This window comes from Salvelinus fontinalis, chromosome 10, assembly GCF_029448725.1.
Source record: "Salvelinus fontinalis isolate EN_2023a chromosome 10, ASM2944872v1, whole genome shotgun sequence".
Lineage (NCBI taxonomy): Eukaryota > Metazoa > Chordata > Actinopteri > Salmoniformes > Salmonidae > Salvelinus > Salvelinus fontinalis.
Genome location: NC_074674.1, coordinates 21,468,699 through 21,481,225, shown reverse-complemented (window position 1 = coordinate 21,481,225; position 12,527 = coordinate 21,468,699). Strand labels below are relative to the sequence as shown.

General features: G+C 44.1%; 1 protein-coding gene across 1 annotated transcript in view; it reads left to right on the top strand.

Moving 5' to 3' along the window:
* LOC129863810 (high affinity cAMP-specific and IBMX-insensitive 3',5'-cyclic phosphodiesterase 8B-like) overlaps nucleotides 1-12,527 on the top strand; it is an 81,753-nt gene that overhangs the window by 48,968 nt on the left and 20,258 nt on the right. The window contains exons 11-13 of the mRNA XM_055936086.1: nucleotides 10,583-10,622; nucleotides 10,882-10,959; nucleotides 12,005-12,081. Coding sequence (XP_055792061.1) covers nucleotides 10,583-10,622; nucleotides 10,882-10,959; nucleotides 12,005-12,081 — 195 coding nt within the window. The remainder of the gene's footprint in view (nucleotides 1-10,582; nucleotides 10,623-10,881; nucleotides 10,960-12,004; nucleotides 12,082-12,527) is intronic.

Sequence of the window (12,527 nt, the reverse complement as noted above, 5' to 3'; positions counted from 1 at the left end):
TCAAGCCCGGGCTCTGGCTGGGCCACTCAAGCACATTCAGAGGCTTGTCCCGAAGCCACTCCTGCGTTGTCCTGGCTGTGTGCTTAGGGTCGTTGTCCTGTTGGAAGGTGAACCTTCACTTCAGTCTGAGCGCTCTGGAGCAGGTTTTCATCAAGGACCACTCCGTTCATCTTTCCTTCGATCCTGACTAGTCTCCCAGTCCCTGCAGATGAAAAACATTCCCACAGCATGATGTTGCCACCACCATGCTTCACCGTAGAGATGCTGCCAGGTTTCTTCTACACATGACGCTTGGCATTCAGGTCAATGACTTCAATCTAGGTTTCATCAGACCAGAGAATCTTTTTTTTCATGGTCTGAGAGTCCTTTAGGTGCCATTTGGCAAACTCAAAATGGGCTGTCAAGTGCCTTTTACTGAGGAGTGGCTTCCGTCTGCCACTCTACTATAAAGGCCTGGTTAGTGGAGTGCTGCAGAGATGTTTGTCCTTCTGGAAGGTTCTCCCATCTCCACAGAGGAACTCTGGAGCTCTGTCAGAGTGACCGTTGGGTTCTTGGTCACCTCCCTGACCAAGGCTCTTCTCCCCCGACAGGTGTGTGCCTTTCCAAATCATGTCCAATCAATTGAATTTACCACAAGCGGATTCCAATCAACTTGTAGAAATGTCTCAAGGATGATCAATGGAAACAGGATGTGACTGAGCTCAATTTTGAGTCTCATAGCAAAGGGTCTGAATACTTATGTAAATAAGGCAATAATTTATGTTTTTTGTTTGTAATAAATTTGCTAAAATTTCAAATGTTATTTAATCCATTTTATGATCAAGCTGTAACAAAATGTGGAAAAAGCCAAGGGGTCTGAATACTTTCCGAATGCACTGTTTGTGGCATTGTGTTGTGTGTCAAAACTGCACATTTTAGAGTGGCCTTTTATTGTCCCCAACTTGCACCTGTGTAATGATCATGCAGTTTAATCAGCTTTTTGATATGCCACACCTGTCAGGTGAATGGATTATCGGGGCAAGTGAGAAACGCTCACTAACAGGGATGTAAACAAAACAACATTTGAGAGGAATAAGCTTTTTGTGTGCATGGAACATTTCTGAGATTTTTTATTTCATCTCATCAAACATGGGACCAACACTTTACATGTTGCGTTTATATTTTGTTGAGTATACATATATTTCAGGATGTTGTATATTGCTGGAAATAATCAGAATTCATCTTAACATTACCGTTTTGAAAACATAGCTTGTCCAAAAAAAGTGGTCTCTTGGCACAATTTCCCCTGGGTATGGGGTAAATTTAGCCGCGGCACAGGGTAAGTTAAGATGCCTATACATTTCTGTACTGAATGAAATATTACCACTACCTTTTTAAAACCATGTCTATCTTTATTCCCAAACACAATTCATCACATTTGCTTTTTGTCTTTTTATCATTTTAATAATCTTTTAACACAGGCTTAACACCTTACAAACACTTTGTACTTTTTTAAAAGCTTTTAACATAGGCCAGGTCCTGTTGTTACCTCATATCCCAGCGATAATGGCTTGCATTACGCCTGGGAAGAAAACACTTCAATTTGCTCAACTTTACATTTGCTCAACAATTGGCTCAACTTACCCCAAGGCAAACATTTTGACTTAATTAGCCCGTACTATCTACTTTGGTTTTGATACAGTGCCTTGCAAAATTATTCATCCCCCTTGGCGTGTTTCCTATTTTATTGCATTACAACCTGTAATTTAAATTGATTTTTATTTGGATTTCATTTAATGGACATACACAAAATACTCCAAATTGGTGAAGTGAAATGGAAAAAAAATGGGGAAAAAACCCGGAAAAGTGGTGCATGCATGTGTATTCACCCCCTTTGCTATGAAGTCCCTAAATAAGATCTGGTGCAACCAATGACCTTCAGAAGTCACATAATTAGTTAAATAAAGTCCACCTGTGTGCAATCTAAGTGTCACATGATCTGTCACATGATCTCAGTATATATACACCTGTTCTGAAAAGCCCCAGAGTCTGCAGCACAACTAAGCAAGGGGCACCACCAAACAAGCGGCACCATGAAGACCAAGGAGCTTTCCAAACAGGTCAGGGACAAAGTTGTGGAGAAGTACAGAGAGAAGTACAGATCAGGGTTGGGTTATAAAAAAATATCAGAAACTTTGAACATCCCACGGAGCACCATTATATCCATTATTATAAAATGGAACGAATATGGCACGACAACAAACCTGCCAAGAGAGGGCCGCCCACCAAAACTCACGGACCAAGCAAGGAGGGCATTAATCAGAGAGGCAACAAAGAGACCAAAGATAACACTGAAGGAGCTGCAAAGCTCCACAGCGGAGATTGGGGTATCTGTCCATAGGACCACTTTAAGCCATACACTCCACAGAGCTGGGCTTTACAGAAGAGTGACCAGAAAAAAGCCATTGCTTGAAGAAAAAATAAGCAAACACGTTTGTTGTTCGCCAAAAGACATGTGGGAGACTCCCCAAACATATGGAAGGTACTCTGGTCAGATGAGACTAAAATTGAACTTTTTGGCCATCAAGGAAAACGCTATGTCTGGCACAAACCCAACACCTCTTATCACTCCAAGAACACCATTCCCACAGTGAAGCATGGTGGTGGCAGCATCATGCTGTGGGGATATTTTTCATCGGCAAGGACTAGGAAATTGGTCAGAATTGAAGGAATGATGGATGGTGCAAAATACAGGGAAATTCTTGAGGGAAACCTGTTTTTCTTCCAGAGATTTGAGACTGGGACGGAGGTTCACCTTCCAGCAGGACACTCGGGTGGTTTAAGGGGAAACATTTAAATGTCTTGGAATGGCCTAGTCAAAGCCCAGACCTCAATCCAATTGAGAATCTGTGGTATGACTTAAAGATTGCTGTACACCAGCGGAACCCATCCAACTTGAAGGAGCTGGAGCAGTTTTGCCTAGATGAAAGGGCAAAAATCCTAGTGGCCAGATGTGCCAAGCTTATAGAGACATACCCCAAGAGACTTGCAGCTGTAATTGCTGCAAAGGGTGGCTCTACAAAGTATTGACTTTTGGGGGTCAATAGTTATGCACGCTCAAGTTTTCAAGTTTGTTTCACAACAAAAAATATTTTGCATCTTCAAAGTGGTAGGCATGTTGTGGAAATCGAATGATGCGAACCCCCCAAAAATCTATTTTAATTCCAGGTTTGGAAGGCAACAAAATAGGAAAAATGCCAAGGGGGTGAATACTTTCGCAAGCCACTGTACCTATATATATTTTTTGGGGGACCTAACTTTCTCCATGTGGTTTCTACCTTCACAGACTCCATGAAATTATAAATATTTGGTCAAAATATGAATTTTGTGTATGGTTTCCTAGAAACACGTGTGGCTCAACTCACCCCTTTGGCTCAACTTACCCCACTCTCCCCTATAGTTAAAGGATACATAGAAGTAGAAATCAAGTGATGTGCTGAGCACTGCTGACTAAGGGAAAAGTCCATTCTGGGAAAGAACTGAAAGTAGCACACCCATCTCCTCTTCATTGCAGTGGGATTTATGGCGTTGCCCCAACTGCCCTTACAGTACTTTTCTGATTTGGAATCCTTGCGGCCAACTGTTGTCAAGACAGCAGTGTTGTACTTCCAAAAACATTCCTTACCTCAGGACACTTCAACGAGAGACTATCCAGGAAAATAAAGAAAAAGGAGCAGTCTATTTCTGCGTAGACCTGATAGATTTATTGACGAATTGTTAGTGGGCGCGGCGTTTGTCCAGAGCGATGTGGATGGGGAGCCAGGCAGAGTTGCTTTGAGCACTAAACAGAATTATTCCTCTTTCTGGTCTTTCCCAGCGGGACACTTGGCCGGTGTCCCTAGTTTGCATGTTATAGTCTAGTTGTTGAGTAGACAGCAGGGTCTGTAAGTAGACCTTCACCATGTAGGAGTCTGACCTATTTCTATTTAACTGTCCCCCCTCTGCTCTCTCTGTCTTCCATTCTCATCACATGCACTGCCCCCCCTCCCCCCTCTCTCTCAATTCAATTCAAGGGGCTTTGTTGGCATGGGAAGCATATGTTAACATTGCCAAAGCAAGTGAAATAGATAATATACAAAAGTGAAATAAACAATAAAAATTATCAGGTAACATTACACTCACAGAAGTTCCAAAAGATTAAAGACATTACATATGTCATATTATGTCTATATACAGTGTTGTAAAGATGTGCAACTGGTTAAAGTACAAAAGGGAAAAGCAACATAAATACGGGTTGTATTTACAATGGTGTTTGTTCTTCACTGGTTGACCTTCTCTTGTGGCAACAGGTCACAAATCTTGCTGCTGTGATGTCACACTGTGGTATTTCACCCAGTAGATATGGGAGTTTATCAAAATCGGGTTTGTTTTTTATTTCTGTGTGGATCTGTGTAATCTTTAGGGTAATATGTGTCTCTAATATGGTCATACATTTGGCAGGAGGTTAGGAAGTGCAGCTCAGTTTTCACCTCATTTGTGGGCAGTGTGCACATAGCCTGTCTTCTCTTGAGAGCCAGGTCTGCCTACGGCGGCCTTTCTCAGTAGCAAGGATATGCTCACTGAGGCTGTACATAGTCAAAGCTTTCCTTAAGTTTGGGTCAGTCACAGTGGTCAGGTATTCTGCCACTGTGTACTCTCTTTTTAGGGCCAAATAGCATTTTAGTTTGTGTTAATTAGTTTTGTTCAGTCTTTCCAATGTGTCAAGTAATTGTCTTTTTGTTTTCTCATGATTTGGTTGGGTCTAATTGTGTTGCTGTCCTGGGGCTCTGTGGGGTCTGTTTGTGTTTGTGAACAGAGCCCCAGGACCAGCTTGCTTAGGGAACTCTTCTCCAGGTTAATCTCTCTGTAGGTGATGGCTTTCTTATGGAAGGTTTGGGAATCACTTTCTTTTAGGTGGTTGTAGAATTTAACGTCTCTTTTCTGGATTTTGATAATTAGTGGGTATCGGCCTAATTCTGCTCAGCATGCATTATTTGGTGTTTTACGTTGTACACGGAGGATATTTTTGCAGAATTCTGCATGCAGTCTCAATTTGGTGTTTATCCCATTTTGTGAATTATTGGTTGGTGAGCGGACCCTAGACATCACAACCATAAAGGGAAATGGGTTCTATAACTGATTCAGCGACTGGAGGCCGTCGCTGGAGACTCCGGACTGGAGGCCGTTGCTGGAGGCTCCAGACTGGAGAACGTCGCTGGAGGCTCCGGACTGGAGGCCGTCGCTGGAGGCTCCGGACTGGAGGCCGTCGCTGGAGGCTCCGGACTGGAGAACGTTGCTGGAGGCTCCGGGCTGGAGACCGTCTCTGGAGGCTCCGGGCTGGAGGCCCTCTCTGGAGGCTCCGGGCTGGAGGCCGTCTCTGGAGTGAAGAGACACACAGGAGACATAGAGGAGGCTTCTTCCTTGGCCGAGGCACCGGATACACTGGGACGTGGAGGCGCACTGGCGGTCTCGAGCGCAGAGCTGGCACAACCCGTTCTGGCTGGATGCCCACTTCCACCCGGCAAATGCGGGACGCTGGCACCGAGCACACCGGCCTGTGAATGCTCAACCGAGACACAGTGCGCATCACCCCATAGCACGGGGCCTGACCAGTCACATGCTCGCCACGGTTAGCACAGGTCTCCAACCTGACTCAGCCACACTCCCCGTGTCTTCCCCCCAAAACAGTTTTTGGGGCTGCCTCTCGGGCTTCCTTACCAGCCGTGTTCCCTCATAATGCTGCCGCTCCGCCTTAGCTGCCTCCAGTTCCTCCCTTGGACGGCGATACTCCCCAACCTGCCTCCAGGGTCCCTTACCATCCAGGATCTTTTCCCATTTCCAGGAGTCCTCTCTACCACGCTGCTTGGTCCTTTGGTGGTGGGAAGTTCTGTCACGGCTGTTGAAAGTAGAGGAGGTGCAGCGTGGTTAGCGGACATTTTCTTTATTTAATCAAAAATTATGCCAAACAAAACAATAAACACTACAAAAACAAACCGTGAAGCTCAAAGGCAAAGTGCCCTAAACAAAGTCAACTTCCCACAAAGACAGGTGGAAAAAAGGGATACCTAAGTATGGTTCTCAATCAGAGACAATGATAGACAGCTGCCTCTGATTGAGAACCACACCCAGCCAAACACAAAGAAATACACAACATAGAACATAGAATACCCACCCCAACTCATGCCCTGACCAAACCAAAATAGAGATATAAAAAGGATCTCTAAGGTCAGGGCGTGACAAACGGTGTCTAGAACGGTGTCTGGAATTTGTATCTGTGGTGCTGGCGACTGGACCTTTTTTGGAACACCATTATTTTGGTCTTACTGAGATTAACTGGCAGGGCCCAGATCTGGCAGAATCTGTGCAGAAGATCTAGGTGCTGCTGTAGGCCCTCCTTGGTTGGTGACAGAAGAACCAGATCATTTGACTTCAGATTCTAGTAGAGTGAGGCCGGGTGCTGCAGACTTTTCTAGTGCCCTTGCCAATTCGTTGATATATATGTTGAAGAGGGTGGGGCTTAAGCTGCTTCCCTGTCTCACTCCATGGGCCGTGGGAAGAAATGTGTGTGTTTTTTGCCTATTTTAACTGCACACTTGTTGTTTGTGTACATGGATTTTATAATGTTGTATGTTTTTCCCCCAACACCACTTTCCATCAATTTGTATAGCAGACCCTCATGCCAAATTGAGTCAAAGGCTTTTTTGAAATCAACAAGCATGAGAAGACTTTGCCTTTGTTTTGGTTTGTTTGTTTGTCAATTAGCGTGTGCAGGGTGAATACGTAGTCTGTTGTACAATAATTTGGTAAAAAGCCAATTTGACATTTGCTCAGTACATTGTTTTCACTGAGGAAATGTATGAGTCTGCTGTTAATGATAATGCAGAGGATTTTCCCAAGGTTGCTGTTGACGCATATCCCATGGTTGTTATTCTCTCTATCTCTCGTTCTTTGTCTTTCTCTCTCTCCCATCTCTCTCTCTCTGTCTCTCTCTCTCTTTCTCGTTCTTTGTCTCTCTCTCTCTCCCTCTCCCATCACTCTCTCTTTCTCTTTCCCCCCTCTTCCTCTCTCTCCACTCACAGTCATCATCCATATTCCTGAATGTTTCCCATGCAGCCCCAGCCAGTGTAATGTACTGTGTTTTACCTCATATATGTCTGTGCATTCCAGCCCAAGGAGGCCATTAAGATGCAAGCCAGCTAAATCTGGCAACCTCCTGTGTCATCAGCAGTGTGTAATCCTATTTCCCCTATTTGGTGCGCGCTGGAGAAAACGAGAGACGGAGAGATAGAGAAGGAGGGAGAGAGAAGAGAGAGATTGTTGAGAGTGAACTGGAAGCAGTCGTCTTGTGCCCTGATACATCCTGTTGTGCCTGATGACAGGAGCAGATTGCATTAGACCTAGAGCAAGCTAAGTTGTAGATAGAGAGAGAAAAAGTCTACTGCTGTCTTTTGAAAGACCAGTGCAGGAACATTAGAGTGTGTCTCACTGCCCAGCTGGCAAGCAGGTATCAGACCACTGCTGGCTCTGATCCAGCACACCACTGTAGACAAGCCCATATCAAACTATCAGACCTGTGTTGACAGCCAATGCCGCTAGCAGCCCAACAGAACTGACTGTAGCCAACAGACAGTCTGCATGTTAGTAGTGCTGGCTACCATGGTTGGGGTCAATTCCAATTGAATTTGAAATTCCAATTCAATTCTTGAATTAACTCATGAATGTACGTTCAATTCAATTCGAATTTCACCAGTCTTCAAGTTATGGAATTGGATTTGAATTGGAATTAGACTATTTGGACTGTTTGAATTGGGATGGATTTGAAATTGTAAAAACATGTCATCTTTGGAATTGAATTGGAGTTCAATATTTCTACATTTCCCAGTTAATGGAATTAATGCACTTAATATCAAACATTGACTGCAGTCCTAAATAACCGATAGTTGTATTTTTCCAGTAAAGCTAGGCTGTCTGAACAGTTACATGATCAGCCTGAAAGCCTGGATTGAATTGAATTCTAATTGGAATTTGTGGAATTGTTGGGGATGATATTGAATTGGGAATTGAATTATTGGAATTGACCAAACATGGACATGGGAGGGATTTATTTATCTCTAAATTTGAATTGAATTGAATGGAATTTACAGGGAGATAGAATTGAATTAGAATGAACCCTGCCGGCAACCTGCTGCCACATAGAGCTGATGTGTAACATAGGCAGTGGCAGTACTGACTTTACCTAAGTAAGGTCCCGTTTGAGTCCTGAGCAACGTTGTGTGTCATGGCCAGAGTTAATCCTGAGTCCGTGTGAGGATGCACTAAATGGATCAGAGGTCACTAGTCATCTCAATCCTAAGGGCTCGAACACACCAGTAGCGTCTGCCTGCTGAGAGTTCCCTCTTAGAAAAAAAGGTGCTATGTAGAACCCAGGGGGAACCCTTTGGGGTTCAATGTAGAACCTTTCTACAGAGGGTTCTACCTGGAAACAAAATGGTTCATATGAGGACAGCCAAAGAACCCTTTTTTCTAAGAGTGTACTTGCAAACAGATTTTACATTTAGAATCGCGGGAAAATGTCGGCAGTCAGACGTCAACAATGTGCTGAACGAACGATAGACAAAGAGGAGATCCACATTCGGTGCGGTGTGTGCGACCCTTTACAGAACACTGGAGCCCTGCACGGGCATGAATTTTACGTCATACCCTTGTCCCCGACGTTCAGGCCCTACCCGGGCCCGAATGCTTCTGCCAAATTTAAAACCCGGCCCTGCCCGGAACCCGAAATAACTTCCTCAGTTCGTAAATCCATTAACTCCATTGGCTGTCTGTCTGTCACTTGACCCCTGCGCACAGGCAGCTCGCTCTGCATGCACCCTGCTCATGGCGCTCTGAGTCTGAGTATCCATAGCAATGGCTCCGCTTGGGCTGCTCTGCTCAATGACGAGACATGAGAGAGCAGTGAGTGTTAGCTACTTTTCGTCACTCTAAACTCCGACAAAACTCAAGGAACATTATTGTTTCCTGTGAGATAATCTCTCCTGTCTTCATATTTGACGTGGTTGAAGTACTTCTGACACCATGTTATGATTTAATCAGATACGACTGTACTGTACAGCAGAGAACCAGCAAATGGCTCAAAATGTTAGTGATCAATTTAGTGATTGCCGAGCCATGCCCGTACCCTTGTTATTGATGAATAAAGAGGCTCTATCCGGCCCTAACCCAATGTATAATGTCGGGGCCCGTCGGGCTCGGGTCGGGTAGCAGAGCTCTACATCAAACATCACCTTCATCTCTCTCCTTCTCCTTCTTTCCATATATCTTTCAGTCTCTCTCTATCTTTGTCTTTTTTATTTCTCTCACTCCCTCCATCTCACTCCTTCTCACTTTCTCTGTTCTGTACTACCTCTCCATCTCTCTTTCTCTCTCTCATCTCTCTCTCTATCTCTCCGAACTAAGATGACTCACAGTATCACATCCCAGAAGTTGCCTATAGTTTTGGTTTGATCACCCCCCCCCCCCCCCCCCGCATCTGTTATTAAATGCATTTGTATGGGCTAATAGCATTAAGGCCAAATACATTTATTCTTCATATATATACAGTATATATACAGTATATATATATAGATTTGTTTTTGATGACACTTCAAGGGGTCTTAAAGATCAAAATCAAATAGCAAAATGATCCTTGATATGACATTCTTAAAACAATTCCTTCTTAAAACAATTCCTTGTTGCTTAGGAGTTTAGTTATCCTAACCTGTAATTTACTTAACCTGCTACTGGGGCCGAAGGAACCGTTGATAAGTGGAGCCCGACCAAATCAGATAGACCGACCTCATTATATTTTCTGATGTGACCTTCCAGTGACTTTGAGCTCACAAAAGGAAACAATATTTTCGAGACGTAATTGTTTGTGTTGTGTTGTGCCTTTTTCTATTGCATTTGACAAGCGTTTAATTACATTTCTTGCACATAAACTCAGCAAAAAAAGAAACGTCCCCCCTCCCCACCTACCCTCACCCTTCCCCCTCCTCCTCACCTCATCTCCCCTTACACCTCTCCCCTCATCCTTCTTACAGCCCATCAGCTCCCCCACCCGTCTTCACCTCACCTCACCTCACCTCACTTCTCATCCTGTGCCAGCTGGCAAATAGAAATCAATGGCTGTGGAAACAGTAAGGACCTATATTGACTGACACCTTCCCAAACATGAACCCAGCTGAACCCTACATGCGTCAGGCCTATAGATTGACCCTCCTGTGTGCAGTAATGTGTAGATCTATGGGCGCATTAGTTGGGTAATTTTGAGTCCATGTTGAGACTGTCTTATTAGTATGTTATATGCGCTCACTGCAAGAGAGGAAAACTCACAGCAGCCTGACAGACCGGCGGGTCGAAAGATTGCACAATAAAACTGCAGGAGGAACTCTTTCTTACAAAACGCCAGCCAGATCTACTAATGCACTCATGCTCTCTCTTTCTCTCTCTCCATTTCTCTCTCTCTCTCTCTGTCTGTGATATGGTCCATATCAAACTGCATTTCTCCTGTTATTGTGTGTCTCAGGTCCATAAGATCAACAAAGATGGAGAACATTCCCAGTCAGGTAAGCTACACTCCCTCTCTTTAATCTTTTAATTCATCATAAAGCCACTGATGTAACTTTCGGGGACTTGTTTTGTGAGACAAAATCCCTGAACCCCCCTCCGTCACGTAATGATTTCAGACAACTTATCTCAACTGCAACGTTGAACACTGAACCCTCATAGGCGACGAGAAGTGAGGCCGTTGTCTATCTTTAAGAAATTGTCTCAGTCTTAATCTGGGTCATATCGTCCGTCATCCTGATTTCTTTCTCTTCCCAGAGAGCCATTCCCTGCGTCACAGAGACAGGAGGAAAGAGTCGGTTGATACCAGGTCAATCAGCTCACGTGGCAGTGATGGTGAGTGTGTATGAACACCAGGGTACTGATCGTGCGTCTGTGAGAAATGGTAAGAGAACACTGAGTGAGGGATCTCAATGGAGATAGGGGAAGACAAATATAGAGACAAGAATTTACATTTTTTGGGGCATTTAGCAGAGGCTCTCTACTGGTCCCCCTCCCCTGCGAATTGAACCCACAACCCGGGCGTTGCGAGCCACCAACTAAGCCACACAGGACCTAAGGAGAAGGACACAGAGAGAGGGGGAAGATAGAGAGAGGAAGGAGGTAAAGAGAAAGGGGGATGAGGAGAGCGGGAGGATCAGAGAACAAAATTAGTCAGATTACAGTACATTATGGAAGGCGGTTGAGCTGTTGGCCTCTGATGACATCCCCCTCACTATGACGCAGCTGCTGCTATTTTCATTCGCTGGGCTGAAGGGGTGCTTCTCTTGTCCTCCAACCTCTCTCTCTCTCTTACTCTCTCTTTCTCTCTCTCGTCTGAATTGACGAGGGGAGTCCATAACAGCAGACAAAGGATATCAAGGATCTGGAAAGATTCTGAATGGTGGAAGGGTCTAAGATCTCTCCCAACGTGTTCTCCAATCTCAGAAAACATTTCAGAAAAAGACTCAGTGTCATTATCCTCGCAAGAGGAGGGTGCTAGACTATTGAAAACAGGAGTGCCAATCATTTTGAACCTATCTTTTTTTCAATTGTTTTTATTATTATTTATTTCTCTGAGCAATTGTATTTGTATAAAATAATATAATTTCCCAATTCTTTGGGAGTGTACAATATAGCTCACTGTTTATATAATTAATTTTATACAGTCTTTTTTGCTCGTATTTATCAAGAGTGGCAATAATTTTGGACCCAACTGTACATAACACATCATTGTACAGAGCAGCCTGCCACCACAGGCCCAGTGGTCTGATGTGCTACGTCCGTCATACATGATTCAGTTCACAAGCTCATATAATATCAACTAGAATGAAATGTTTGACTGGAAGATGAGTATGTTATAGTACTGTAGTCCTGATAACTTATGTCTTGTTGTCTCCAGCACCCAGTCTGCAAAACCGCAGGTACTCATCTGTAGCCAGAATCCACTCGATGACCATAGAGGCCCCCATCACCAAGGTACAGTGCACACAGACGCCACACACTCACACACACACACACACATTATCCTCGTGGGGACCTAAAATTAATTTCCATTCAAAGTCCTATTTTCCCTAGCCCCTAACGCTAACCCTTACTTACCCTTAACATAAGCCTAAGTTTAACCCTAATCCTAAACTTAACACGTAACCCTAATCCAAACCCTAAACTTAACTCCTAACTCTAAACCTAACCACTAAACCATTACCTTAACACGTAACCCTAACCCTAATCCAAACCCTAAACGTAACTCCTAACCCTAAACCTAACCCCTAAGCTGAAAATAACCTTTGTCCTCATGGGACATGTCCCCACGAGGGAGAATTGTCCTTGTTTTACTATCCTTGTGGGAAATTTGGGGGATTTTAGGTCGCCACAAGGATAGAAGAACCAACCAACCCACACACACACAGACACATTCTCCT